We start from the raw sequence: 25371 nt of genomic DNA on the forward strand, positions 1-25371 counted from the left end.
AAATAAAGTTATAACTGCTTAAACACAAAAGGGGAAATTGTCTGCTTATAAAAACAAAAATTAGTTATGTCACTTAGGAGTTAACAATAGACTAAGGGCTTATTCAGATGGGCATATGTCGGCCAGGTTTTTTTACGCTTGGCCAACATACGCTGTCCCTGTCTGCAAGAGGAGGAGGCAGGCTGGGCCGGGAGCTAGTGCACTGAGTGCACTTGCTGTTTTTACACCAGCCGGAAAAGCTAGGTCTGGACCAATCTTCCGGCTGGAATCCGCTGGCCAGGCCCATGGACTTCTATGGGAGCCTATGAGAGCTGCCAGAAAAGGGAGGAGAGGATGGAGTTTAGCAGCGGCACCATTATGGGAGGGGCAGTTAGGGCCTGAGAGGGGCATTACTGCTGAGTGGGGGCTTATGAGGGCATTGTTACTGTATAGGGGCCTGTGAAGGCATTATTGCTGATTGGGGGCCTATACGGGGCATTATTACTGAGTTGGGGTCTATATGGGTTTTATCACTGAGTCAGGGCTTATATGGGTCATTATTACTATGTGGGAGCCTATTTGATCAATACCCATGTACTGTGATGTGGCTATCATTATTACCCTGTGCAGTGGTTTCATTGTATTATTAATTCTGTATTGTGACATCACTACAAACAGTATCTCTCATTCTGGAGGACATGGCACGTATACCTGTATGCATTATATAGACAGCCAATTTAACAGGAACTGTGTAATGCTTTAATTTACCTCTGGAGGTGCTGTAGGGAAGTTTAACACAGTCACAGCAGCAGGATTCCCTGGGATCAGCTTATCACTGGGAAAGTCTTTTCACAGAAAGGGATTGCCCAAAGTAAAATTATAGGACTTGTCCTATCTTTTAATGGCACAACACCAGCGGCTCCAAAGTCTCCTATGGGAGTCTATGCAAACCGACCTGCAAAGGGAGGGAGTTTAACATTCCCGTAGGTTAAAAAAAAGCCTCCACAGAGATGAAGGGAATCTCTGCAGGGACTTCTTTTATTTCCCTGGGGATTTCAGGGTTGTTGCAAGACACTGCAGCCAGTCGTACTAACTTGCGGAGAATAGCTGTGACTTTTAGCGCGGCTATCGGAACGCTACAATGACATTCGAGTGAAAGAGGCCTTACTGAGATGTTTTGGAAAATTCATGAATCGAGAACATATTACGTAACACTGAGAATAGGTGCACTTTAAATTGTAGATGAAGCGCTTGTGCTGGTCAGTCAGACAGAAATGCTGTGCCTCACACATGATCCTGATTTATGAGACCGGAGAATACATATTTTATAAGACTGTAGACCATGATAAATTAGCTGTGGCCAAACCTGAAACATTCACAGTCAGCAATAGCATAGCAAATCGTCCATTAAAGCTTTGACCTTTATTGGATAATAGATCTGCTTCATGCATTTAGTTCTTTATTGTTCTTGTAAATGTTCATAGTCTCAGTGAAATTAGTATAGAAACAAAGTAAACAAGAAAAAAACTACTTGGTTGCATGTTGTAATGAAATACATGCACTCCCTACCCAACAACTAGAAGGCATAATACCGTACACACTACAGCTATGTTGGGTTGTTCCTATGTTTATTAACATGGTCTTGTAAGAACTTTTTTGCTAATCTTGATTATTGTTAATTTTTAAAAATATGTATTAAAACACATACAATGCCTAAAAACACATAAACATAACAACAAGTATTGTGGCAGAACTAGGGCAGAAGTATTTGAAGAAGTATAAGTCTCCCTCAGGTTCCCGCCTAATACAGTCATTGAGAAAAAAACTCAAGCACCTGGAAGGAGTTGTTGGACTTGAATGTGTGACTGTAATGTTGATATAGGTGAGTGATTACAATATCAGAGCAAAAGGATAAGGTCTTGCAGAAAACTGAACACCTGAAGGAGGATCTAGTACCCTGTTGGGCAACCTCCATGGATGCAAGATGTGATACGGGCGGGCATAGAGGTTATTGTACTCTGTTGTGCCGCCTCTAGCTTGGATACAAGATGTAATACAGGCGGACATGGAGGCTCTAGTACTCTCTTGTACCTCCTCTAGCTTGGATGCAAGATGCGATACGGATGAGCTTGTGGGCCATCGTCAGTGCCCAAACTAAACCTGGATTAGTTACTAAAGGCAACATGGTTCCACTCCGTAACAGTCCAAATGTCCTTCAGCTAAGCACCTAAAATGCTTCCGATAGACACAGGCCTGTAAAAATGGTGCCACCTGTCTCTGCATGGTGGACAACGAAACAGTTGGAGCTGCTCGTGCTTGTCATACAATCAGGTGATCCTCTATACAGGTGGTCTGTCAAGGGCATCCTGAGCTCGGTCACCTTGTGTACATGCCATCACGCATCCACTGGTCCAAACACTCCTAACAGTCTGTTCAGTTCGGCCCAGGTGGCGGCAATTTATTGATACAACCATTCAGCTTCTCGCATTCCAATAATGCGCCTCCTCAAACTCTGACTGGGCAAAATCTCTTAGATTGCATCATAGATGCGTTTCTAGTGATCAACAAGCTCTACGGAAGTGGAAAAAAGGTCAATACACAGAAGGAGCCTCTGAAAGCCTTTTTATAGGCCAAAGGTAGAACTACTTTTTGGGCCTCAGGTGGCAAGACCGTTCATCTAATCCCACTACAACTCTAATTATTTGCATATCGCCAGGTTTTGCAGCAAAATGACAAAAATTGTACATTTTAAAAGGTAGCCAAGGACTTTTCTTTAGGAAGGAAACTGTAAATCTTGATTAAGGGATCCTTCACATGGGACAGAATTGTTCAACAGGATGTAGCGGAATTTGCTGTCCTGCGGAAAATTCTGCACCAAGACCCAGAGTCTAAGCAGCAGAGTATAACATATGGATTTTGATGTGGAATTGTGCAGCGAGCAGGACTTGGCAGGAGTAGCTCAAGTGGGTGGGGTGCGCCAACTTTGGTCTAGTCATGGTGGTGGCTACTTTGCCTACAATGGTAGCTCGTGCAGCAGGTAGGATTGCAAAGGAATTCTTGGTGATAGCAATTAGTAGGTAGTGTAAATTCTTTGTGATGCCAGTGCCTTTAAATGAATGCATTTTGTTGGTGAAATGAAGAGACAAGTCCGTTAATGTATCAGTAAAACCGAAGGCACACAGTTTACCTAAGCTTGCGGACTAAGTACACTATTCACACTTTTCTTGTAACAAACAGTTAATTCTCCAGCAACTTCTTGAGCATATGGAATGACATACATTTATTCCTTGACCATCTACTGAAAAATGGGGGGGGGGGGGGGGGGGGGGCCAGGTTACGATAAGTGGTTTCTGTACTAGGAGGTTATTTCAGGAGGAATGGGGGGAACAGTGCTGGCTCTAATGTGGACACACTGACTCCTGACTGTGCAGGGACCAGTTAAACTCACAGTTGTGATAGCGGATTTCCTTCCAGCTTATGCAGGGCCTGCCCTGGCTCAGGTTTCTTCTGGCAGGGTTGAAAGAGACTCCACTCCTGCTCCGCCACATCACGGCTCTTGGCTCCTGCACCTCTCTAGTCCTTGCTGGCTCCTTTTCATCTCTCCTCCTCCTTGACTTTCCACTCTCTCCATCAACCAACTTCCTGCGCTCTCCTTCCACTGACTCACTCTTCTTTCCCACACTAGCCCACTTTCCAGGGCTGCACTAGACCCCTCCTACTCCACCAATCCTGAGACTCTCTCCTCAGGATGAGACTCTCCCCTGGGTCACATGACCAGTCTCCTTCAATCACATAAATCCTCTCAGATGGAGAGACTGGCTGACCAGATAATTAGCTGCAAGCAGCCAATCAGAAGGCGCGCTGTTGCTAGTCAAAACACTTTTAATCTGTTGTTCAGGCAAAAACAGGATTTTTCCCCCTGAAGGGTGCCTCCTATGTTCCCCTAAGGGCTCTTAGCATGGTCCCTGAGACCTATTAACCCTATGCCTACCCTGTAGAGCCCTCTGAGTTGCTACAATTGAAAATAGCTTAATTCTCCCTGCAATATCACATCAAAATCCACACCAGTGTATTCTTGAACAGATTTCCCCGGCTGCAAATAGAAGCTGAGTATTGTGTAAATATTCCATCCTGAGTGAAGGGTCCTTAAAAGGACCTTTCTACTGCAGTACAGAGAGTTGAGTGGGTCTCTTCTCCATTTAGTTACTTCAAGTATTTGAAATTATTGTGGGTTATTTCCTGGAAAGCTGAGGTCTGCTTAAGGTTAGAGCAACACAGCGACCAAATCACAAGCTGATGGCTCTGTTTGCTCCTAAGATAAATTGCTGTTAGTAAAGGGATTTTGGCCGCAGTTTGCAAGTCACATGTGACTTTTTCCACACTAGACATAAATTCAAGTCACTTGTGACTGTCACTTTCCTGCGGACAAGTTGCACAACTTTTATGCTATTTTATGCATTGCGCACTTGTTGCCTTGTAGCCCTAGCCTAAAGCTACTGTTTGTTCCATTTTCGTTGGGCATACTGCACACTAGGCTCAGCTCTGTTAGCGCTTTATGTACAGTAAGTGGCTGGACAGGTCTAGGATTGTATTCTGTACCATTTGTGTTTTCTTTTCCAGCCTGAAAAAAAAGAATAGAACTGCTTGTGGCCAGTTGCAATGCATTTAACTGCAGTGGTCTAGATGTGTCTAACCCAGGAGATAGCAATCCCATGCGCTAATCCATGGTAGTATCCAGAGCGTTATTGAGGCAGTGATTCTGTTGCTAAATGTACCTTTGCATGGGTCATCTCTTGGGTGCATAGGCACCAGAGAGCTGTCCTAGTGACTATTGTTACGGTGCTCTTACACAGGAGTGATAGTCGTTCTGTGAATGGAAATGGAGCAGCTGGAGATAGCTTCTGGCCACCTGCATCCATTCACAGTAAACAGGCAGTTATTCATAGATGAACGGCTGCCTGTTTACACGGACCAACAGTCACTTGGTTTTTAGGTAAGCTAAAAATCAGGTGACTCAGACAAGTGAGCTATTTCTTGCTCAGTTCCCTATCAGCGGCTACTTGTACACAGAACAACAAGTCTTTGGCTTTCACCACAAAAAATTGATATAAAACAAGGAAATTTCACAGTTATTCTGCATAGTGCTCTCAGATATCAATGCACTTCTGACTGCAATGTTGCAACTTCTTTAACTCATCCAGATAGAATTCCCTTGGTTGGACGGCAAACTAGGCATCAGCCGCTGCAATTGCGCCAGAAATTGCGGCAAATTTAATTCCCTTGAAGTACCAGAGCAGGCGAGTAAGCAGGATGATCCAACACCCTGAAGCGCAGGTCAGACAGTTTGCTCTGGGTGATGGTTGCTGTGTAGGATGAGGCATTGTGATGCAAGGACACAACATCTTGAGTCAACTCTCTGCTCCTCTTTGTGTTCAGTGCCTCCTTCACTTTATTCAGAAGTGTTGCGGAACACACCGCTTGACAGTAGACCCCTTTGGAAAGTAGTCCACAAGCAGTATTCCATCTTTATCTCAGAAGACAGATGCCATCACTTTGTATGAGGACTTCTGCACTCTGAACTTCTTAGGATACAGGTAACCACTGTGTCTTCATTCTTTTAACTGCCCTTTTGACCTAGAATCATTGATGTTTTATCCATCATCATGAGTCGGGACAGGAAAGCATCAGTATCCTGCCAGTAATGCTCAGGCATGCTTTTGATCTGCTAAGAAACATTTCGGGACCCACTTGGCAGACACCTTACTCATGTCCAAATAATTGTGAATTATGGACCCAACTCTTTCTCTGGAAATGTGCAGAGTCTCAGCTGTCATTTTAGCAGACGTTTGCTAGTATTCTAGAATTATATCATGGATCGCATCTATAGTTTCTAGAATGGTCTCCCTGAACGATCTTCATTGTCGATGTTGATGTTGATGTATCCGGATAATAGTAAGTTTGGGAACCCAATTTTTGACTGTGGAGTACGAAGGGCACTTGTCGTCTGATGTGAAAACAAATTAAGATTGCAAAGCCAAGGATTTATCAGCACCCCCTCGTATAACATATGTGTCAAAAGTGATAAGAACAAGTAAGAGTAACTCAACCAAAATTTATAAGACACTTGTTTGCAATAAATAGCAATAAATATGGAACAAGGACCTTGCCAGGTGTAAGGGATATAATGCTTTCCTGTGGTTGATGAACCCATCTCAAATAAGGATAAAGCTATGGTTGGCACAGGACACTCGCTACTAGGGATGAGCGAGTATACTCGCTAAGGCACTACTCGCTCGAGTAATGTGCCTTAGCCGAGTATCTCCCCGCTCGTCCCGAAAGATTCGGGTGCTGCCGCGGGGCGGGGAGCTGCGGGGGAGGAACGGAGGGGAGATCTCTCTCTCCCGCCAGCTCTCCCCTGCTCCCTGCCGCAACTCACCTGTCAGCTGCGGCGGCCCCCGAATCTTTAGGGACGAGCAGGGAGATACTCGGCTAAGTCACATTACTCGAGCGAGTAGTGCCTTAGCGAGTATACTCGCTGATCCCTACTCGCTACACATTCAAAAATATGTCCATAATACACTTGTGTGAAACCTTAGCACAATCCTTAGATAGAGTTAACATTTAAAGGGGTTGTCCCGCGCCGAAACGGTTTTTTTTTTTCAACCCACCCCCCCCCCCCCGTTCGGCGCGAGACAACCCCGATGCAGGGGTTAAAAAAGAACACCACACAGTGCTTACCTGAATCCCCGCGCTCCGGTGACTTCTTACTTACCTGCTGAAGATGGCCGCCGGGATCTTCTCCCTCGGTGGACCGCAGGGCTTCTGTGCGGTCCATTGCCGATTCCAGCCTCCTGATTGGCTGGAATCGGCACATGACGGGGCGGAGCTACACGGAGCCGGCATCCTGCACGAGCGGCCCCATTGAGAAAAGAAGAAGACCCGGACTGCGCAAGCGCGTCTAATTTGGCCATTAGACGCCGAAAATTAGACGGGCTCCATGGAAACGAGGACGCCAGCAACGGAGCAGGTAAGTGAAAAACTTCTTATAACTTCTGTATGGCTCATAATTAATCCACAATGTACATTACAAAGTGCATTAATATGGCCATACAGAAGTGTATAGACCCACTTGCTGCCGTGGGACAACCCCTTTAATTATCACTGTGTTTCTTAGGACCCATGTGCACATGTCCAGCCCACACATGCTTTTTTTTATTCACCAGAGATAGACAGTTTTGTGTCTGGCGGCAACAGGCCGTGCCAAACAGGTGCACATATTTTCCGCTGGTTTTGTCCGGGTAGAGCAAAAAAACATAACTTGAGAACTGTCCAGATACAGCTATAATATATGAATGAACCTCCACAGTTTAGGTAACATAGTATGTAAGGCTGAAAAAAGACCGTTCATAGTATGTAAGGCTGAAAAAATGTCCATTCAGTTCAGCCTATTACACCCCAACGTTGATTGAGAGAAAGGCAAAAAAAACGCGATGAGGTTAGTCTCTTAGTCTTTTTTTTTTTTTGAAAAGTCAGCCAATGCAAGATATTCAGATTCAATTCCATTTTACCCTAATGTCCTACTTGCACCCTTGTCATAATTTTAAAAGACCAAAACGCTCATCGAGAGTGGTCTTCTTTGGGGTCATTATACTTAAAGGGGTTGTCCCGAGGCAGCAAGTGGGTCTATACACTTCTGCATGGCCATAATAATGCACTTTGTAATGTACATTGTGCATTAATTATGAGCCATACAGAAGTTATAAAAAGTTTTATACTTACCTGCTCCGTTGCTGGCGTCCTCGTCTCCATGGTGCCGACTAATTTTCGCCCTCCGATGGCCAAATTAGCCGCGCTTGCGCAGTCCGGGTCTTCTCCTCTTCTCTATGGGGCTCCGTGTAGCTCCGTGTAGCTCCGCCCCGTCACGTGCCGATTCCAGCCAATCAGGAGGCTGGAATCGGCAATGGACCGCACAGAAGCCCTGCGGTCCATGAAGACAGAGGATCCCGGCGGCCATCTTCAGCAGGTGAGTATGAAGACGCCGGACCGCCGGGATTCAGGTAAGCGCTGTGCGGGTGGTTTTTTTAACCCCTGCATCGGGGTTGTCTCGCGCCGAACGGGGGGGGGGTTTAAAAAAAAAAAAAACCCGTTTCGGCGCGGGACATCTCCTTTAATATTCTGGGCATCTAATCCTTTGCAGTATTGTTGAGCTATCTTCAGGATAGCTCATCACTAGTTGATCGGCTGGGACTGCCACTCGGGATTCTTGGCAGTTGTCTGATCCACTGGCCTGCTATCAGTGCAGTCAAGCTGGATGTGCATTCAAACTAATAGGAGCTATGCCTTCCGTTGCACTTCCAGCTCCGACCCTAATGCAGATGGAGCTGCCAACATTTGGCCCGCTGCAGCGGGTGCTGGGCCTGAGATCAGCTGATTGCTGGGGGGTTCCAAGTGGCGAAAACCTGAAAATAGGTCATCAATACTGTAAGGAGTTTAATGCCTGGAATACCATTTTAAGAACTGCTCCTCAGACAGTAATGAAAACTCGAACATTGTGAACATTTCTTACATGACAAAAACTTAGGTCAGGACTGTTATGTTATACATTTATCGCAATGGACAAGCTGTGTTCACATCACATTTCAGCTTACATCCAGCCTTTCGATCCAGAGTTCTGTCTCGATTGTCAAATAAGGGAATAGGGTACTCAACTAGCTTATTGGCCACTCAGCAATGCAAGCATGTGGTTCTGTCCAGAGTTCCATCTGGATGTCTGTTTCAATCATTTCGACAGAACCCCTGGATGGAAAGGATGAATGTATGCAGAAATGTGATATGAACTCACCCATACATATCCCACTCTTTCAGGTTTGCTGGAGCCATTTTTTCTGAAGCAGGATTATCACATAGAAAGGAAATCAAAATGTCTGGAATAGGAGGAAGCTAAAGTGATGTATTTGATGATTAAAGATGTTACTAAATACACTATCCTACCAAAAGACACCTGAGCAAGAATCTAAGGAATCATTTATCTAGATATGGTGATTGGGATTAGTGGAGATCGCCCGGGATGTGCACCACAAGTCAAACCTTCAATGCAAGCAGACTGGACATGGACTTTCCAAACTCAACTTGGCATTTATTTACTTTAACTTGAGGTGCAGCTATACAGACATTAGTCACTTCAAGTAATAATGCAAAAATAACTTTACATGGAATGGTTCTTATTGTCAACTGGTGGGCTACCCCCTCCTACCCTTGTTACATAGGCAGCACAAGTCCAATTGTAAGTCCTGTACTAATTTGAGTTTTCACAGTATAGCAGTTTTCAGAGCTTTCATTGGGTCTCCAGAAGACAGAGAATGCACAATTCCTTTGCCTTTTTTACACACACCCACTAGTACTGGCCATTATTTGACAAGCAGGTGAACTTACTTCTTACTGTTTCACAGAATGATAGGAGAAATATAATTCCCATCCACAACAACTCCTGTCATCCTGTCATAACATGTTAATTCTTAGTTGGGTTACCCCTTGGCCTTAATGACATCAGATACTCTCCGTGGTATACTTTCTACTAACATCTGATACACTTCAGCTGGTATTTCCCTCCTTTCATCCTAAAAATGTATGGGGCGTTTTCTTAAAGAAGACGTCTACAATAGTGTAAGGAGTGTAGTCATTGGACAGTTGATCAATGGAAGAACATTATATGGAATGATGAATCAAACAACAACACCTTCAAATCAGATGGATGTACCTGGGTGGGAAGGATGCTTGAGGAACGTCTTTTGCATGAGTGCGTTGTGCCAACAGTTAAGTATGGCTTAGGTTCCTTTATGGTTTAGGAATGTTTTACGTGGCATAGTCTTGGCCCATTGGTTTTATTGGCAATAACCATGAACACGGAGCTGTATCTCGACATTCTAGACTATAATCTACTGCTGACAATGTAACAATACCCTAGGAATGGTCAGCAATACTTGTGTCATGACAAAATGCCTTGCCATTAACCCCTTAGTGACCTAGCTTTTTTTCCATTTTTGTTTTTTCCTCAGCTCTTTTTTTAAAAATCATAACTCCTTTATTTATCCATCGACATAGCTGTTGCCACCAGGTGTCAGCTGTAAGAATCAGCCGGCACCTGGGATTTATGAAGAGAGATCACCGTGCAATCTCCCTTCATACACGTCCTGCATCTGCAGGACATAAAAACACAATAGGCCAGTCACTAAGGGGTTAATTCGTTTGAGAATATGGATGTTCACTGATTGGACTGTCCGGCAGAGAGTCTGACCTGAACCTTATTGAACTACTTTAGAATGAACTGGAACATCAGGTCAGGAAATATGTACACCGTGCATCTTCTTTGAGACAACTTGTTAGATATTCGTAGGATGAATAGAAAGAAATACCAGCTGAAGTGTAACAGATGTTAGTAGAAGGCATACCACAGAGAATATCCAATGCTATTAGGGCCAAAGGAGCCCCACTAAGTATTAACATATATAAATAAATACTACTTTTGATTCTTGTCCAATTACTTTTGGAGAGACGACACCCCTTCCAACCCTCTTCCCACATTGTGACAGAATAGCGAAAAACAGACAGACACACATTGACCTAGATCTGTGTGCTGATGAACTAGACCTGCACTAAAGGGCTCCCTTTGCTGCCAGCCTTTTATCTTTTTTAAAGATTCGCTAGTGCTAAAAAGGATCTACTAATCTAGTAGAGCTGTACTAATGCTTAAGATGATTCATGCTGTGCCTGACTACTTCTTCAGTAGCTTCCAAGCTTCCTGACTGTTGCTGGTTTATGGTGTGCACAAAATGCTGTGGGCTGTGGGAACATTATATTTAGGCTGGATTCACACGGGGCGTAATTGCCGCAGAATGTCCGTATAGACTTTCTTCACAGACATTCCACCCGTGACTTTTTGTTCCGGGATTAGCCAGCAAAGTGGACGAGAACAAGCCACGCTGAAATGGACATGCCACGTGGAAATCAAAGACTCGACATGTCAATTCTTTCCCTGCTTCTGCGGCGGCCTCTCTCCTCTCTTTGGGGAGAGATGGCCACAGCAGAATACAGGCAGCGAAGCCGCTCCAAAACCCACAGCCATTCTGCGGGATTTCAGTCCTGTGTGAACCCAGACATCAGGTATTTGTTGAGTGGAGCATATTCAGAAGGTGGTGCACCAAGGCAATACAAATCACCCCAGATGGTAGAGATGGTGGAAGAAACTAAAAAAGAAGGTGATGGTAACTATTTATCTATCCTAATATCACATTATAAATGTAGACCAATTAATGGATCTCAGGAATATGATCATGTCAGTGTTGTAGGATAAACGAATTGTGGTCGGTCACTTTTAGATATAAGCTTTTTTACAGTCACACTATGGTTCCATCTGTTTGTAAGATGGTTACACAGAGTAACATTTCCATACCTGCAAATCCAAGATCAAGCATATTAACTTCAGAAGGCTTGTACTGTGCAGTCTCATTTAGAGAAGGCAGATTTGCTTGACCTGTTTACCAAAGTATCCTGGCAGCCACCGCAAAGTAGAACAGACAGCTAGATTTTATGGAAACCATCACGAAATCCGCAATGATGTTCTTGTTTTAAACCCAGATGTTTCTTCTCCTATCAGCCCCGTTGTAATGCTGTATGGGCATTAACCAGTACGACTGCAGATTATTGCAGATTTTTATCATGCTGTTAATTACACCTTTATGTGAATAAAATACAAATGTCTGATTAAATATAGTGCACCAGGGTGAAATTCAGCGAGAGAACATTATCTTACGCTTGGCTCTAATTCACAGAGAACACTTTATTGTTGGCTACGGAACAACAGTTTTAAAATAGGATCTACCAAGTAAAAACAACAGAATACCTGAAAATATCGTGTGTTTTTGAAGTCTTTTTTCAGTTGAAGCCCTTCCTGGTGATCGGAGCTTTCATGGCTTGCGTGCAATGCTGGTTATCTACAGTACATCATTGTATCTCAATGCCAGTCCTCAAGTCCACCAACAGACTGGGTTTAATGGGCACACCAAAATACCAGACAATCGTGTGGTGGGCTCAGGTTCTGATACATTTGCAGCTAATTAGAAGTATATTCTTTGCTAGTAGCTACAATTCTTATAGGTTGATTTACAAATAACTTATTCAAATGTGTTATTGCATGTAGGCATCATAGAGCAGGATGCCAATATCTAGAACCCCAACTATTAGCCAGAGTATGGAAATCCACTAACAATAAGCAGTTCTTGATCTGAAGGTCCGAGTCTATCGATATAAGACATAAAGGACATTCATTTTCAGGATTTCAATAGCATTGCATACAAATGTAGCAGTTAACAGAACTGGCACATTGTGATAACTCGATTTACAGCATTATTAGCACAATCTATGTAAATGATCAAAATGAGTTAAATGTCAAGATAAAGTTTTCTAACTTTAAGGCTGGGGTCACACGGGTCGTATTCTCAGCGGAAATCTCACGGTTTTGCCGCAGCAAAAACAGCGATATTTCTACCCGGAAAGCGCAGCTTCAAAACCCACGGCACTCAGACGCGGGTTTGGAGCGGCTTGGCCGCATGCTTTTCTGTTGCGGCTGGCTCTCCTATAGAGGAAAGCGCGGCCACAGCAGAAAAAAAAAAAAGAATGGACATGCTGGGTCCTAGGAATCCGCGCCACAGAGCTGGCTTCTGCCGGCTTTGCCACGACGGATTCGCCGCCCTGTGTAGATGAGATTTATGACAAATCTTGTCCACATGGCTGGCCAATCCCAGAATTAGCGGCCGTAGGCGGATTTGCCACAGCAAACTTCCGCAGGGAACTTCCACAGCAAATCCGCCCCGTGTGATGCAAGGCTAAGAAATTGCCAGAGGGATCCTCTTCACGGGACATTTTTCAATCATTCATGACCTGTTGGGCAATGCTGTAGCTTAACAGTCATGGACCCTGGTGGAAAGGTTTAACTTTGGCCTTCTTTACCCCCAGTGCAACTTCGACCTATGTTTCAAGGCTGTGTCCTTTGTGTGTCTGCCCCCCATAAGGGATAGTGCTCCCTTCATGCCCATGCCACCCAATAGTGATCTTCTCAGACCCCCATCTGTCTGGTACTTTCATATCTTTATGTAGAGTGCCGCTGGTGCTCAGAACTCTCCGCAGCCTTGATTCTCCTTCTCTGGCTCCTCTATTCCAGCACCTGAGAGAACACTAGAAGAACCAAAGAGGAGGAGTCTATGGAGATGGTGATCAGAGCTGGCCAATCAGAGCAGCATATAGTGTCTTAGACTACCGATGCACTACCAATACACACTGCATCAGGTAGTCAGAGACGCGGTATGGCAATCTTGGTTTGCCTAGGAATGGAGGGTCACTATAAATCACAGAGAAACAATATTATGCAGAAAAGTCACATCTAGTACAAGAAGGGATGGATATAAAATATATTTAAGTTTTCTAAAAAAAAAAAAAAAAAAAAGTTGACATGGAAGAATAAATGGACCCACCTCTCTTTTATGTTATCACAGCTTGATAGAGTGCTCTTTAATTTTCATAACGGAATGTCCTGCAATGTCTATTACACAAGTGACACAACGATGGATCTCCATAGGAAAACAAAGGTCTAATATCTGCCAATGTATAATGGACCACAGCGCTGAAATATGAGAATCCCGGAGCTTTCCACATTAAAGCTTACAGCCTGTGTCATCATTCTCACAGTTATCTGCTGTTGGTGGTAAAACTGTCATTGAGGTCAACAGCAGTGTTCTCTACTTCTGGGAATATTGAATCAGTGCGGCCTATTAAACTCCTCATTTTTATCACCATGATGTACTGATATACAGGCAGGGTAACAAGCATCATTTACAAATAAAACAAGCTGACATGGCTGCTGAATTTACCGGATGCTTTATACTTATCATGGCTTTTCCGCTGTCTAATTTAAAGAGGACCTGTCAGCGCTCCTGTTTAAGTAAATACTTGCTATCTCAGAGTTTCTTTTCATATAATTTTACGTTGTGCCATTCCTCTGCTATTCCTCCTAGACATATATTAATAATTTGCCAACTTTGGCAACCATTTGCCTTATCAGTGGGCAGTGCCAGCCTTAGATTAGATGGCAGCCTGTGCAGATTTTTTTTGTGGCCCCCCCATCACTGATTATATTGCACTGATAGGCAGTCTGCCTGTATTCTGCTTGTGCAAAAAGCAATAGGATAGCAGTATACCCATACCAGAACAGCTAAGTGTATCAATTCTGTTCCAGAACCAAGCTCAGCACATAAATATAGCACCAGTACCAAGCTCATAGCAAAAATACAGCACCAAAATCAAGCTTAGTACATAAATACAGCCCTAAAACTAAGCTTATATGAGAAATACAACCCCAGAGCTAAGCTTATATCAAAGTACAGGACCAGAACGTAGCTCATAACATAGATACTGCACAAACCAACCGCAGTACATAAATACAATAGAAGAACCTAGCTCATTACATAAATGCAGCCCCAGAACCAAGTTTATATAAATACTGCACTGGAAACAAGTAGAGATGAGCCAGCACGCTCGGATAAGTCAGTTACTTGAGCGAGCATCGCTCCTCTCGAGTAACTGCATTTTTGTCCGAGCAGGCTCGGGGGGGCGTGGGATAGCGGGGGAGGGAGTGAGAGAGATCTCTCTCCCCCCCGCTACCCCACGCTGCCCCCCGAGCCTGCTCGAACAAGAATACAGTTACTTGAGAAGAGCGATGCTCACTCGAGTAACTGACTTATCCGAGTGTGCTCTCTCATCTCTAGAAACAAGCTCATAACATAAACACAGTAGCAAAAATAAGCAATTGTGTTGTGAGGGCCCCAATGGTCTGACAGGGGCACCTCGGGACAGTAGAGAGGAGTAGGCAGAGCCAGGAGGGTTCATGTAGCTCTACAAGACTCTGCCTCATGGAGGAAGAAGATCTGGTCAGGCAGATCTAAGAAGGGTCACATGTTCGCAGACTATATTTGCCTAGTGCCACCCCTATAAGCTAATGGCTAGTACCCTGCTACTCCGAGTGCATATTCTTTGCTTCAACTTAACTTCAGTGCATCAAAAGTCAGTCTTTTTACAGAGGGTTAGCTTGTCTCTAACGTTGGCAGGGTGCACTTCTTAGGGTAGGCCCTTCAACATTCACACTAACTCTTTGTTCCACTCCAGCCTTCTGGCTTGCTATATGACAAACCCACTCCGGGACCTCCATTTCATTCTAGTTATCAATTCACTCTCTCCGACACCGCTGACCATCACTCTCTGGCTGCAGCTGTTCTGACCAGTACTCTGGCATACTCGTCAGTGTACAGACTCTCAAACTTCAGTCAACGAACTCATCTCTAGTATCACTCAAAGGGTGCAGTTACATTGTGAGAGAGCATTATAAACTTTTAAGTCTCCTCCTACCTTCTAAGTGGCCTCCACAAGGAGAAAGTGCACTCCTCCTGACCCACATCATAGGCCTCTCACTCAGCCAGCCAGCAACCTACTGCACACTAATGAGGGGTAAAAACCTCAAAACAGTCTGCCTGTGCATAGTATTCTTTTCCCTCCGCAAAAGACTCTGGTTTTAGCTTCTATTTCCAGTCACCCAGTCATGTTGTAAGGCCTGTTCAAAGTTCAGACACTGACTTGTAGTAATGCTACAATAGGTGGCGCTGCTGAGGCATTATAAAACTTGCATACCAAATTTCCCAGAGGAGCATTGCATGGTCTTTCAAGTCTCCTCATACCTTCTAGATGCTCTCCACAATAAGAGACTATAGGCACCTTTATGTAAGGGGCCACCCACAAGAGGTTAATACAGGCAGCCTCTGTGTATAGAGGATAGTGTATGGGTGTGAGCCCAGCCTCTTCACATGTCCTACAGTCATAGAGCTTGGCAGGAAGTGTTCAGAGTCTAGAGTGTGGCTACTTGTAAGAGTTGCTCCTATGGAGATGGACTTAAGGAGGTTCTGGGATACATCCCTGAGTAAGAGGGGAGTATAGCATCTGGAGGAGAGGCACCAGGATTCCCCCTAAACCCACCGTAGCCCCAAGGAGACAACGGAGCCACAATCTGCAGAGAAGGAGATCAATTACTAGAACTTTTTTTACAAGGCTCACGTGCTGCAGCTTGTGTACTTGAAAACTGGTTAAGGGAATACTGGAGCAAAGATGCTTGTACTCTGCAGCGACAAACTGTAAGTGAGATCCACTCCAACCTGGATCATGAGTGTGCACGCTAGTCCAGACTCACAACAGGCCTGTTGAATAGGGAAACACTGCAGTGATTTCTGTCATGTCATGGGGGTATAGACGCTGTGTTTAGTTATAACACGTTCCTTGTAGTGATGTTCAAACCTTGTTCAAAAGGACTGCCGCTTCCAGTGTCTGCAGTCTGCTCTTACTAGTCTAACTTTTAAAATATCGTTCATGTTGTTTTCATTTATCTCTTCTATTAAGTAACAGACACAGAACTGAGTTAGTGGCACAGTATTAAGTAACCATAGAGTGAAACTCAGATAGTTTTTATATTGTCAGTTACTCTTGTTGCTCCTTACACTCATACTGGTGTAATCATCATTTCTGTATTTGTAAATTAAACATATATTTTTGATAACTCCTTGGCTCCATCGTATCCTGAAACCTAAGTCGCACTCCACCTCCTCATGATGTTTTCACAGGGCGACTGTCCGACAGTGCTTTACACAGGAGCAATAGTCATTTAAGTGAATAGAGGCGGAGTGGTCGGGGATCATTCCAGCTGCCCCCCACCATTAACAGTAATAGAGGCGGAGTGGTCGGGGATCATTCCAGCTGCCCCCCACCATTCACAGTAATAGAGGCGGAGTGGTCGGGGATCATTCCAGCTGCCCCCCACCATTCACAGTAATAGAGGCGGAGTGGTCGGGGATCATTCCAGCTGCCCCCCACCATTCACAGTAATAGAGGCGGAGTGGTCGGGGATCATTCCAGCTGCCCCCCACCATTCACAGTAATAGAGGCGGAGTGGTCGGGGATCATTCCAGCTGCCCCCCACCATTCACAGTAATAGAGGCGGAGTGGTCGGGGATCATTCCAGCTGCCCCCCACCATTCACAGTAATAGAGGCGGAGTGGTCGGGGATCATTCCAGCTGCCCCCCACCATTCACAGTAATAGAGGCGGAGTGGTCGGGGATCATTCCAGCTGCCCCCCACCATTCACAGTAATAGAGGCGGAGTGGTCGGGGATCATTCCAGCTGCCCCTCACCATTCACAGTAATAGAGGCGGAGTGGTCGGGGATCATTCCAGCTGCCCCCCACCATTCACAGTAATAGAGGCGGAGTGGTCGGGGATCATTCCAGCTGCCCCCCACCATTCACAGTAAACAGGAGTCACTTAAATATTGAGTGGCTCCTGTTTACACGGCCCGACAGTCTTTTAGTTATTAGTTCTGCTACAAAAACCAAGCAGCTCCAACATGTGAGCGATTTCTCGATCGGTGTCCTGTCTGCGGCCTTATATACAAGGTATGATCATCACCTGAATTTGCTGTTTCCAGGCAGAATTTGATAATACCCCGTATAAAGGTACTTTAAGCCTTTCCCGACAAACTTTCTTAAAAGAACACTATCCCAGATAGTAAGCCAATGTTTTACAATAAACACCTCTACATCTATCCCCAGGAAATGGAATTTATCATAGTATGTACTAGAAAGTAGCATGCAAGATATATGTTTTCTCTTAAGGGTCAACACTCACTTGCGTATTTTTAACACTGCGATATCGCTGCGTTTTTTTTACATGATTGTCAATGGGACTTTCTAATGTTAAAAACACACCGCAAGTTTGTGCTTTGCAATTTATGTGCGATGCGTTTTTAACATTAGAAAGTCCCATTGACAACCGTGTAAAAAAAACGCAGCGATATCGCAGCGTTAAAAAAACGCAAGTAGCTGTTCACCCTAAGGCCTCCTCTTCACGGCCATGACAGAATATTGCTAGCGATATTTCGCCGCAGGGGACGAGGGGGGAAAGCTGTCAGGTTTCTGCAGTGAGCTTATCTGACAGATAGGCTCACCATGGAGAATCGCGACAAGAACCCCACGAGCGGAGAATCGCTATGATTCTCCGCTCGTGGACAACGGGGCTGCGCTTTCCATAGCAACGCTATGGAAAGCATTTATTACGTTACCCATGGCTGCAGGTAACGCAATGTACTATCGCCCGTGGACAGGCAGCCTAACTCAACATATCCCAAGATGTGTACTGTAAAATGCAAGAAAAAAGTATACGTACAGTAGATGTTATTTGTTGGCCATCCTTACCATAAGCTTCCCTATTAAAGAAGCATATATACACATACATAAAAGCTTTTTTTGTTTGCTGGATAGAGTGAGACTGTACTAATTGTATATCCTGAGCAATTGGAGTCATTAAAGGGGTATTCTTATTTTGGAAATCCCCTTTTGATGTGTTAAAAATGTCAAAATAATCCACTGACTTGTTCATGCTGCCCAGAAGCCCATCTACTGAAAGAAACAGCTGATCATAGCAGTAGCCATGGTCAGGCCAGGAGATAATCTTATGTGCAAATGTATTATTTTGACATTTTACACACACTGAAAAGGAACTTCAAGATGGGAATACCCCTTTAACGTAACCCTTTGCAATCCAATTTTGGATTCAGGGTTTCCTAGGGGTCTTTCTCTTTTTGACATTATACAATGGCGCCATCTGCTGGCTAGAGCCAGTACTGCGGTATGGGACATGCTGGAGAGGCCTCTGACAACAGAGCGGCCAGTAATGTACAGTAAGAATACCCTGCCAGACGTCTTCTGACATCGGAACTGTACAGCCTTCAAATCAGAAAGTCTTTAGACGTCAGACAGTTGATTGGAAAGGGTTAATTCAAGAAAAGTTACATGTGGACACATCTGCGTTCGGTCGCTTCTATTAGTCTTATTTACTGTCTTGAATTAAACCCTTTTAACACAATTCAGCATTAGTTTTTACAGCTAAGTAATATCATTTAATGGGTTTTGCTTTCATTACAAAAGTTTGTGGAGCTCCGCAGCTACTGTTCTGCAACCTACTTTCTTCTGTTAGACGCCTTCCAAAAGCTGTTATAGCTGTTGCTCGTTAAAAATGGTTTCCAGCTGCCAGTGCAGCGGTGCCAAAGATTTGTATATTTAACTATAGCACAAACTCACCCCATGCAGCAGACGAGTAACCAGGAAACGATCTTTATGAGGATCCTAGAGTAGCCAGGCTATATCAGTCTCATAAAACATAGAGGGCAGACATAAAAACCAGAACCATATGCACATGCAGGTCACATAAACGGGATATATATAAAGCAAAACGCTCGGATATTCATGCTGCTTTATGGTGTGTGCTAACTTCATCCTTCAGAACAGGGATGTCGAGCATAGTAATGCAAGTTCTGGTGGCTTAACTACAAAGTTTTGCTGATGTTGCAAAGAAGATATGCATTGCTGATCACTGATTATATAACTTAATGAGACAATGTATTCACAACCAAAGTGTCCGTCCAAAGGAAGCTCAGAAGTTCATCAAGTTACAGAGTAAAATGAACCATAGGAGAATGCAAGGAAATTGTTATTCTATAGAAGCATATGTACTTAAATGGATTGTTCCAAGAGTACAACCCCTGTGCATGTGCCATATTAGAGATCCCCGCTCTGGACCCTTGTCTGTAACTCAGAATGGAGAGACACTCAGTAAGAGCAAATGAAAAAAGAGGTCAGCACTAGAGATGAGCGAACCTACTCGTTTCGAGTCATTACTCGATCGAGCACCGAGATTTTCGAGTACTTCCGTACTCGGATGAAAAGATTCGGGGGGCGCTGGGGGGCAGGGGGAGGCGTGGGGTAGCAGCGGGGAACAGGGGGGAGCCCTCTCTCTCTCCCTCTCCCCCCCCCCCCACTCCCCGCTGCAACCCCCCACTCCCCCACGGCGCCCCCCAAATCTTTTCGCCCGAGTACGGAAGTACACGAAAATCACGGCGCTCGGGCGAAAAAGGGGCGTGGCCGAGTAGGTTCGCTCATCTCTAGTCAGCACGCAAAAGCCTCAATAAAAAGAATTTTTACATTTTATTAAATAGAATTATATTAAAATATCACATTACGGAAGAGACGAGTTCCAAACAAAAAGAAATAATGCATCAAAAATGAATGCATTTAGCATGTCATGTTAATAGAGAAATGTATATGCAAGAGATATCCAATGCTGTCACAATCAGGTATGCAATGATAATACAACAAGCATATTAAATACTGTATCGAACATGAAAATAATAATAGTGCCAAACGTATAACCTGCGTCCCAACACGTGTTTTGCTCAAGCTTCCTCAGGGAATTCAAGGAGCTCCCATTCTGGCAGGCCTTGCATCCCAGCAAGATCAGATGATTGCTGTCGGAGCGGGAACCAGGGCAATTAGCTGTTCAACTGGGGCAATGTATTCTCAGAGGGATTGTGTAAATTGGCACAACACCTTTAAAACCCATGCATATGGCTAAGTCATGTGGACAGAGCATTTCTGGCAGTGATGATTGTATAGTACAGAGCAATAAGGCTGCTCTATCAGGTGCCATGTCTAAGCAGTTATTCTAAGCAGGGGCGTAGCTAAAGGCTCATGGACCCGGGTGCAAAGTTTATCTTGGGCCTCCCAATGTCTCTTAACCCCTTAGCTTAGAGGTGTAACTTGAAGCTCCGGGGCCCCAATGCCAAACCTGTAACAGGGCCCCCAACTATAATGCTTTATTCATAGTACTGGGCTACATATTTGGAGAAGAGAGGCCTTATGGGCCCCCTAAGGTTCCTGGGCCCGGGTGCAACCGCATCCCCAATAGTTACACCAGTGATTCTAAGTATTACCGTTATTAAAGGAGATGTCCCGCGCCGAAACGGGTTTTTTTTTTTTTAAACCCCCCCCCCGTTCGGCGCGAGACAACCCCGATGCAGGGGTTAAAAAAACCACCCGCACAGCGCTTACCTGAATCCCGGCGCTCCGGTGACTTCTCTACTCACCGCTGAAGATGGCCTCTTCCTCCGTGGACCGCAGCTCTTCTGTGCGGTCCACTGCCGATTCCAGCCTCCTGATTGGCTGGAATCGGCACGTGACGGGGCGGAGCTACACGGAGCTACACGGAGCCCCATAGAGAACAGCAGAAGACCCGGACTGCGCAAGCGCGGCTAATTTGGCCATCGGAGGCCAAAAATTAGTCGGCACCATGGAGACCAGGACGCTAGCAACGGAGCAGGTAAGTAAAAAACTTTTTATAACTTCTGTATGGCTCATAATTAATGCACAATGTACATTACAAAGTGCATTATTATGGCCATACAGAAGTGTATAACCCCACTTGCTGCCTCGGGACATCTCCTTTAAAGATTTCTGGGTTATATAGTGTGGTTTATTCTTACTGTATCTCGAGTATGGGATGTGGGAGGTTCAATGGGCTCCAATAGCTGGGACTTCTGCTGCTGGAGCCACCAGTGATCAACAGTTATCACCAAGAGAAGGGCTGGATAATACTTATTTCTCCTTAAAGGAGTTGTCCCAAAATCTAAAGTTATCTGGTATACACAGGATAGGGGATAACTTTATGATCAGTGGGAATCTCATCTCTGAGACCCCTACCGATTCCGAGAACAGGGGGTCTCATTTCCAGGAACCTACTTGTCTAGGGGTCGCTCTGGACGTGGTATCTGTGCACAAAGATGAACCCGTCTGTGGTAGTGGTATAATATCAAACCCAGTTGTGTCCCACAGGCTGGTCATATTGGGTCATCACTCCATAATAGTGCAGTAGGTTTTGTTTCCACATGGAGTAGTGCTGCTATTGCTCCCAGGCCTGTTACTCCAGCTTTTCTTGCTCCTGCTTATACTCCACAACAGACCACATGTGCTAAAAAATACGTTGGATGCACTAGCCGGAAACTGAAAACTAGAGTACCAGAACATGTGCGTTATATCAAAAATGGAGAGACAGGCAGTTCAAGAGTGGCTAAATACTTTATAGATATTAATAATAAAAGTGTTGATACATTTATATTCTATGGCATAGAGCTACTCAGAAAAGGCAGAAAATTTAAAGTAGACCAAGAACAATTATATTAACGAGAGGCATATGAGATATTTAAACTGGATACTCGTTATCCTAAGGGATTAAATTAGAGATCTGATCTTTTGTGCATATATTGAACGACATGTATATATATATATATATATATATATATATATATATATATATATATATATATACATATATGTATATTGGAGTTAATATTATCTGGTTTCACATAGAATTGCAAGTATCCAATGCAGAGATGAAAGGTATTATATTCATATATACCTTTTTGCATGTGCTTTAATATCATTTTTATTTTTACACTTTGTAATATGAAATGTATTGTTCCATTAGAAAATATCGTATATTTGATTGATATCAACGAATCCTGTGAATTGAAACATACTTTGAAACTTTGTATTAAGCAAAATTGATATATAGTAACAATTCAATAGTAAGAAGTCAAGGTAAATGGCTTTCTTTGCATATTCTAATTCATGACTAGAGGAGTAGGAGTTAAATATCAGGTGCAACCCTTGTTTTTAATGAAGTTTTTAATCATGTCTGACTTAAAAGGAGTTATGTCCTATTCAAACTAGGTGATCAAGACTCGCTTGTGAGTCAAAACACGTCCTTTGTGACTGACATATGTGGAGCACTTAAGAAATAAAGTCTATAAGATTTTTAACAGTAAAGCAGCTAAACTCCCTTTTTCACATGTGCTGCAATTGCTTCAGAAAGTAATTGAAACCTGTATCCCATGGTATCCTCTCCTCCAGTGGGTATTCCAGTAGCTACCATTCCACCGTGTCCTGCAAGCCTACTGAGTGCCAAACAAAAGTTGATTTGGGGCGGTCTAGCCTCTTCCCATGGTTCACCCTCACCAAGACCTTGAATGCTTCCCCTGCTTGCACATCTGAACCAGTTGTGGGCCCTGCAAGGACCCCCATCCTGACAACTATGCTATGTTGAAAGGAAAGTTCACTGGCAGGTACTGGGTCCTATGGCAATCTATTGTCTTGAACATATATGTCCCTGATGACACACGGTACATGTGTGCTTACCAGCAGGAGGTTTTTGCAGTGAAGCTTCTCTGAATCCATCTGCAGACTAAGTGCACCGGAACTTTATTAAAACAGTCTCTGATGGCAAGCAGTCAGCTAGGAATAGAAGAACTGGCAGACATTGGGACCTCTGGCTAGATAAACAACATCATGACTTTTGTCAACTGACTCTAATTCGAACCATAACAGTCTTGAACTCATGAGCTCCGTGATAGAGACCACTGTCTCATGTCATGGTCAGGGACTTATTGCTGACGCTGTTCTGTGGACCTGGTGCAGTACCCTTCTCTCCCTTTATTATTGGCCATAAGTCCGGCATACTTCCTACTATTCACACCCATTTTTTAAAATTTTATTTTTGTGAAGTCCCACATCAGTTCATCCTCCCAATATGACTAACTGCAAACAGTGAGCATAAAACAAGAAACAGAAAGCAATGCAATTACAATTCTTGAATACAGTGTATCAGGCACAAATCATAAATTAAAAATAAACAGTTGCAACAAACTCATTAACATTCGACAGTCTCAAGGAACCATGAGGGTGCCCCACCACATGATGTACAAAGCAGCTTGGTCTACTAGACTACTGTTTCCCAACTCCAGTCCTCAAGAAGCCCCAACAGGTCATGTTTTCAGGATATCATATACAGAGAACACCTGTAGCCATTTCTGAGATACTAACAATAATTACATCACCCGTGCAATACTAAGGAAATCCAGAAACATTACCCGCTGGAAGTACTTGACGAATGTAGTTGTGAAACACTGGCCTAGGATAAAGATTTCATATGTTTTCAAAGTGCTTAGAGTGTCATAATCTGGAGCAAGCAGATCATGGAAACCCCAAATAGAAAATTGCAAGGGATAGTTCCTAACTAGAGATGAGCGAGCGTACTCGCTAAGGCAAACTACTCAAGCGAGTAGTGCCTTATGCGGATACCTGCCCACTCGTCTCTAAAGATTCGGGTGCCGGCGGGGAAGAGCGGTGAGTTGCGGGAGTGAGCAGGGGGGATAGAGTGAGAGAGAGATCTCCCCCCTCGTTCCTCCCCGCCGCTCCCCGCCCCCACCGGCACCCGAATCTTTTGAGACAAGCGGGCAGGTACTTGCATAAGGCACTACTCGCTCGAGTAGTTTGCCTTAGCGAGTACGCTCACTCATCTCTATTCCTAACCCAATCAATTAAATCATTAGCTTACTTCTACACCTACAAACATTGTAAAAGCGTTCATCAGTGCCCTCTACTGTATTATTGCATATCAGTTAAAACGGTTATGTTAGACTTTTGGGACTTTTACTATAAATAACCTTTACTCAGGACCAGCAGGGGTTTGCTGCCCGGGATCCCCTCTGATCAGCTGAGCTCGCATTCAATGTGGACTGTGCTGGAAGTAGACAGCGTTGTATGTATCATAGGGGCCCACATTGGTGCTGCAGGCAAAGCTTCCATTGAATTGAGAGGAAACTTAGTATTAAGGGGAAATTTTGAATTACAGGAAGACCATGCACAGTTGCAGTGGATTGCTACGGTGTTGGAAGGAAGACCTATAGTGACAAACCTCAAACTTAATTATCAGGGGTAAAACCAAAAAATAAATTACAAAATGGAAAATATATAAAGATGGCTGTCAGATGAGTGTAAGTTGTGTGAAAAGTTAGTATCCAATTAAGACCTCACATTTTCCATACAGAAAAACACATCATTGCAGATATTATGGCATTAACTTGTTTATAGTAAAATATTTTCCTTTTCTTGTAGACTGGAATGGGACACTTACGTGTTACAAGTGAGGGACTACGTCTTGAAGGGGAATCAGAGTTCCTGTATCCATTGTATGCCAAAGAAATTCGTTCAAGGCTGGTAAGCATTTCATGAAATGTCAAGGGAACTGATAAGATAAGAAATTTTAGATAGAGTTAAACTTTAAGATGAATGTTTGAAAACTTGTTGCATTCTGTTTTGTTATTGAGTTCAATATAATACTATTCCTCCCTGCAAATGTGTTCCAGCTCATCAATATTTTTAGGATGCCTTGTGTGCATAGCCGTCTTCAGGTCAGGCCACAGCATCTCCATAGGATTAAGATCAGGACCCTGAGTTAGCCACTCCAAAATGCTAATCTTCTGTTTCAGCCATTCTTTAGTTGACATGTGTGTTTTGGGTCATTGTTTTGTTGTATCACTCAACATCTCTTCAGCTTAAGGTCATAGACTGCTGCCCC

General features: G+C 44.0%; 1 protein-coding gene across 2 annotated transcripts in view; it reads left to right on the forward strand.

Moving 5' to 3' along the window:
- The window catches only part of SGCG (sarcoglycan gamma), a 130409-nt gene that overhangs the window by 47622 nt on the left and 57416 nt on the right, over positions 1–25371 (forward strand). For both annotated transcript variants that reach the window (XM_066582234.1, XM_066582225.1), the window contains exon 3: positions 24909–25010. In XM_066582234.1, coding sequence (XP_066438331.1) covers positions 24909–25010 — 102 coding nt within the window. The remainder of the gene's footprint in view (positions 1–24908; positions 25011–25371) is intronic.

This window comes from Eleutherodactylus coqui, chromosome 1, assembly GCF_035609145.1.
Source record: "Eleutherodactylus coqui strain aEleCoq1 chromosome 1, aEleCoq1.hap1, whole genome shotgun sequence".
Taxonomy (NCBI): domain Eukaryota; kingdom Metazoa; phylum Chordata; class Amphibia; order Anura; family Eleutherodactylidae; genus Eleutherodactylus; species Eleutherodactylus coqui.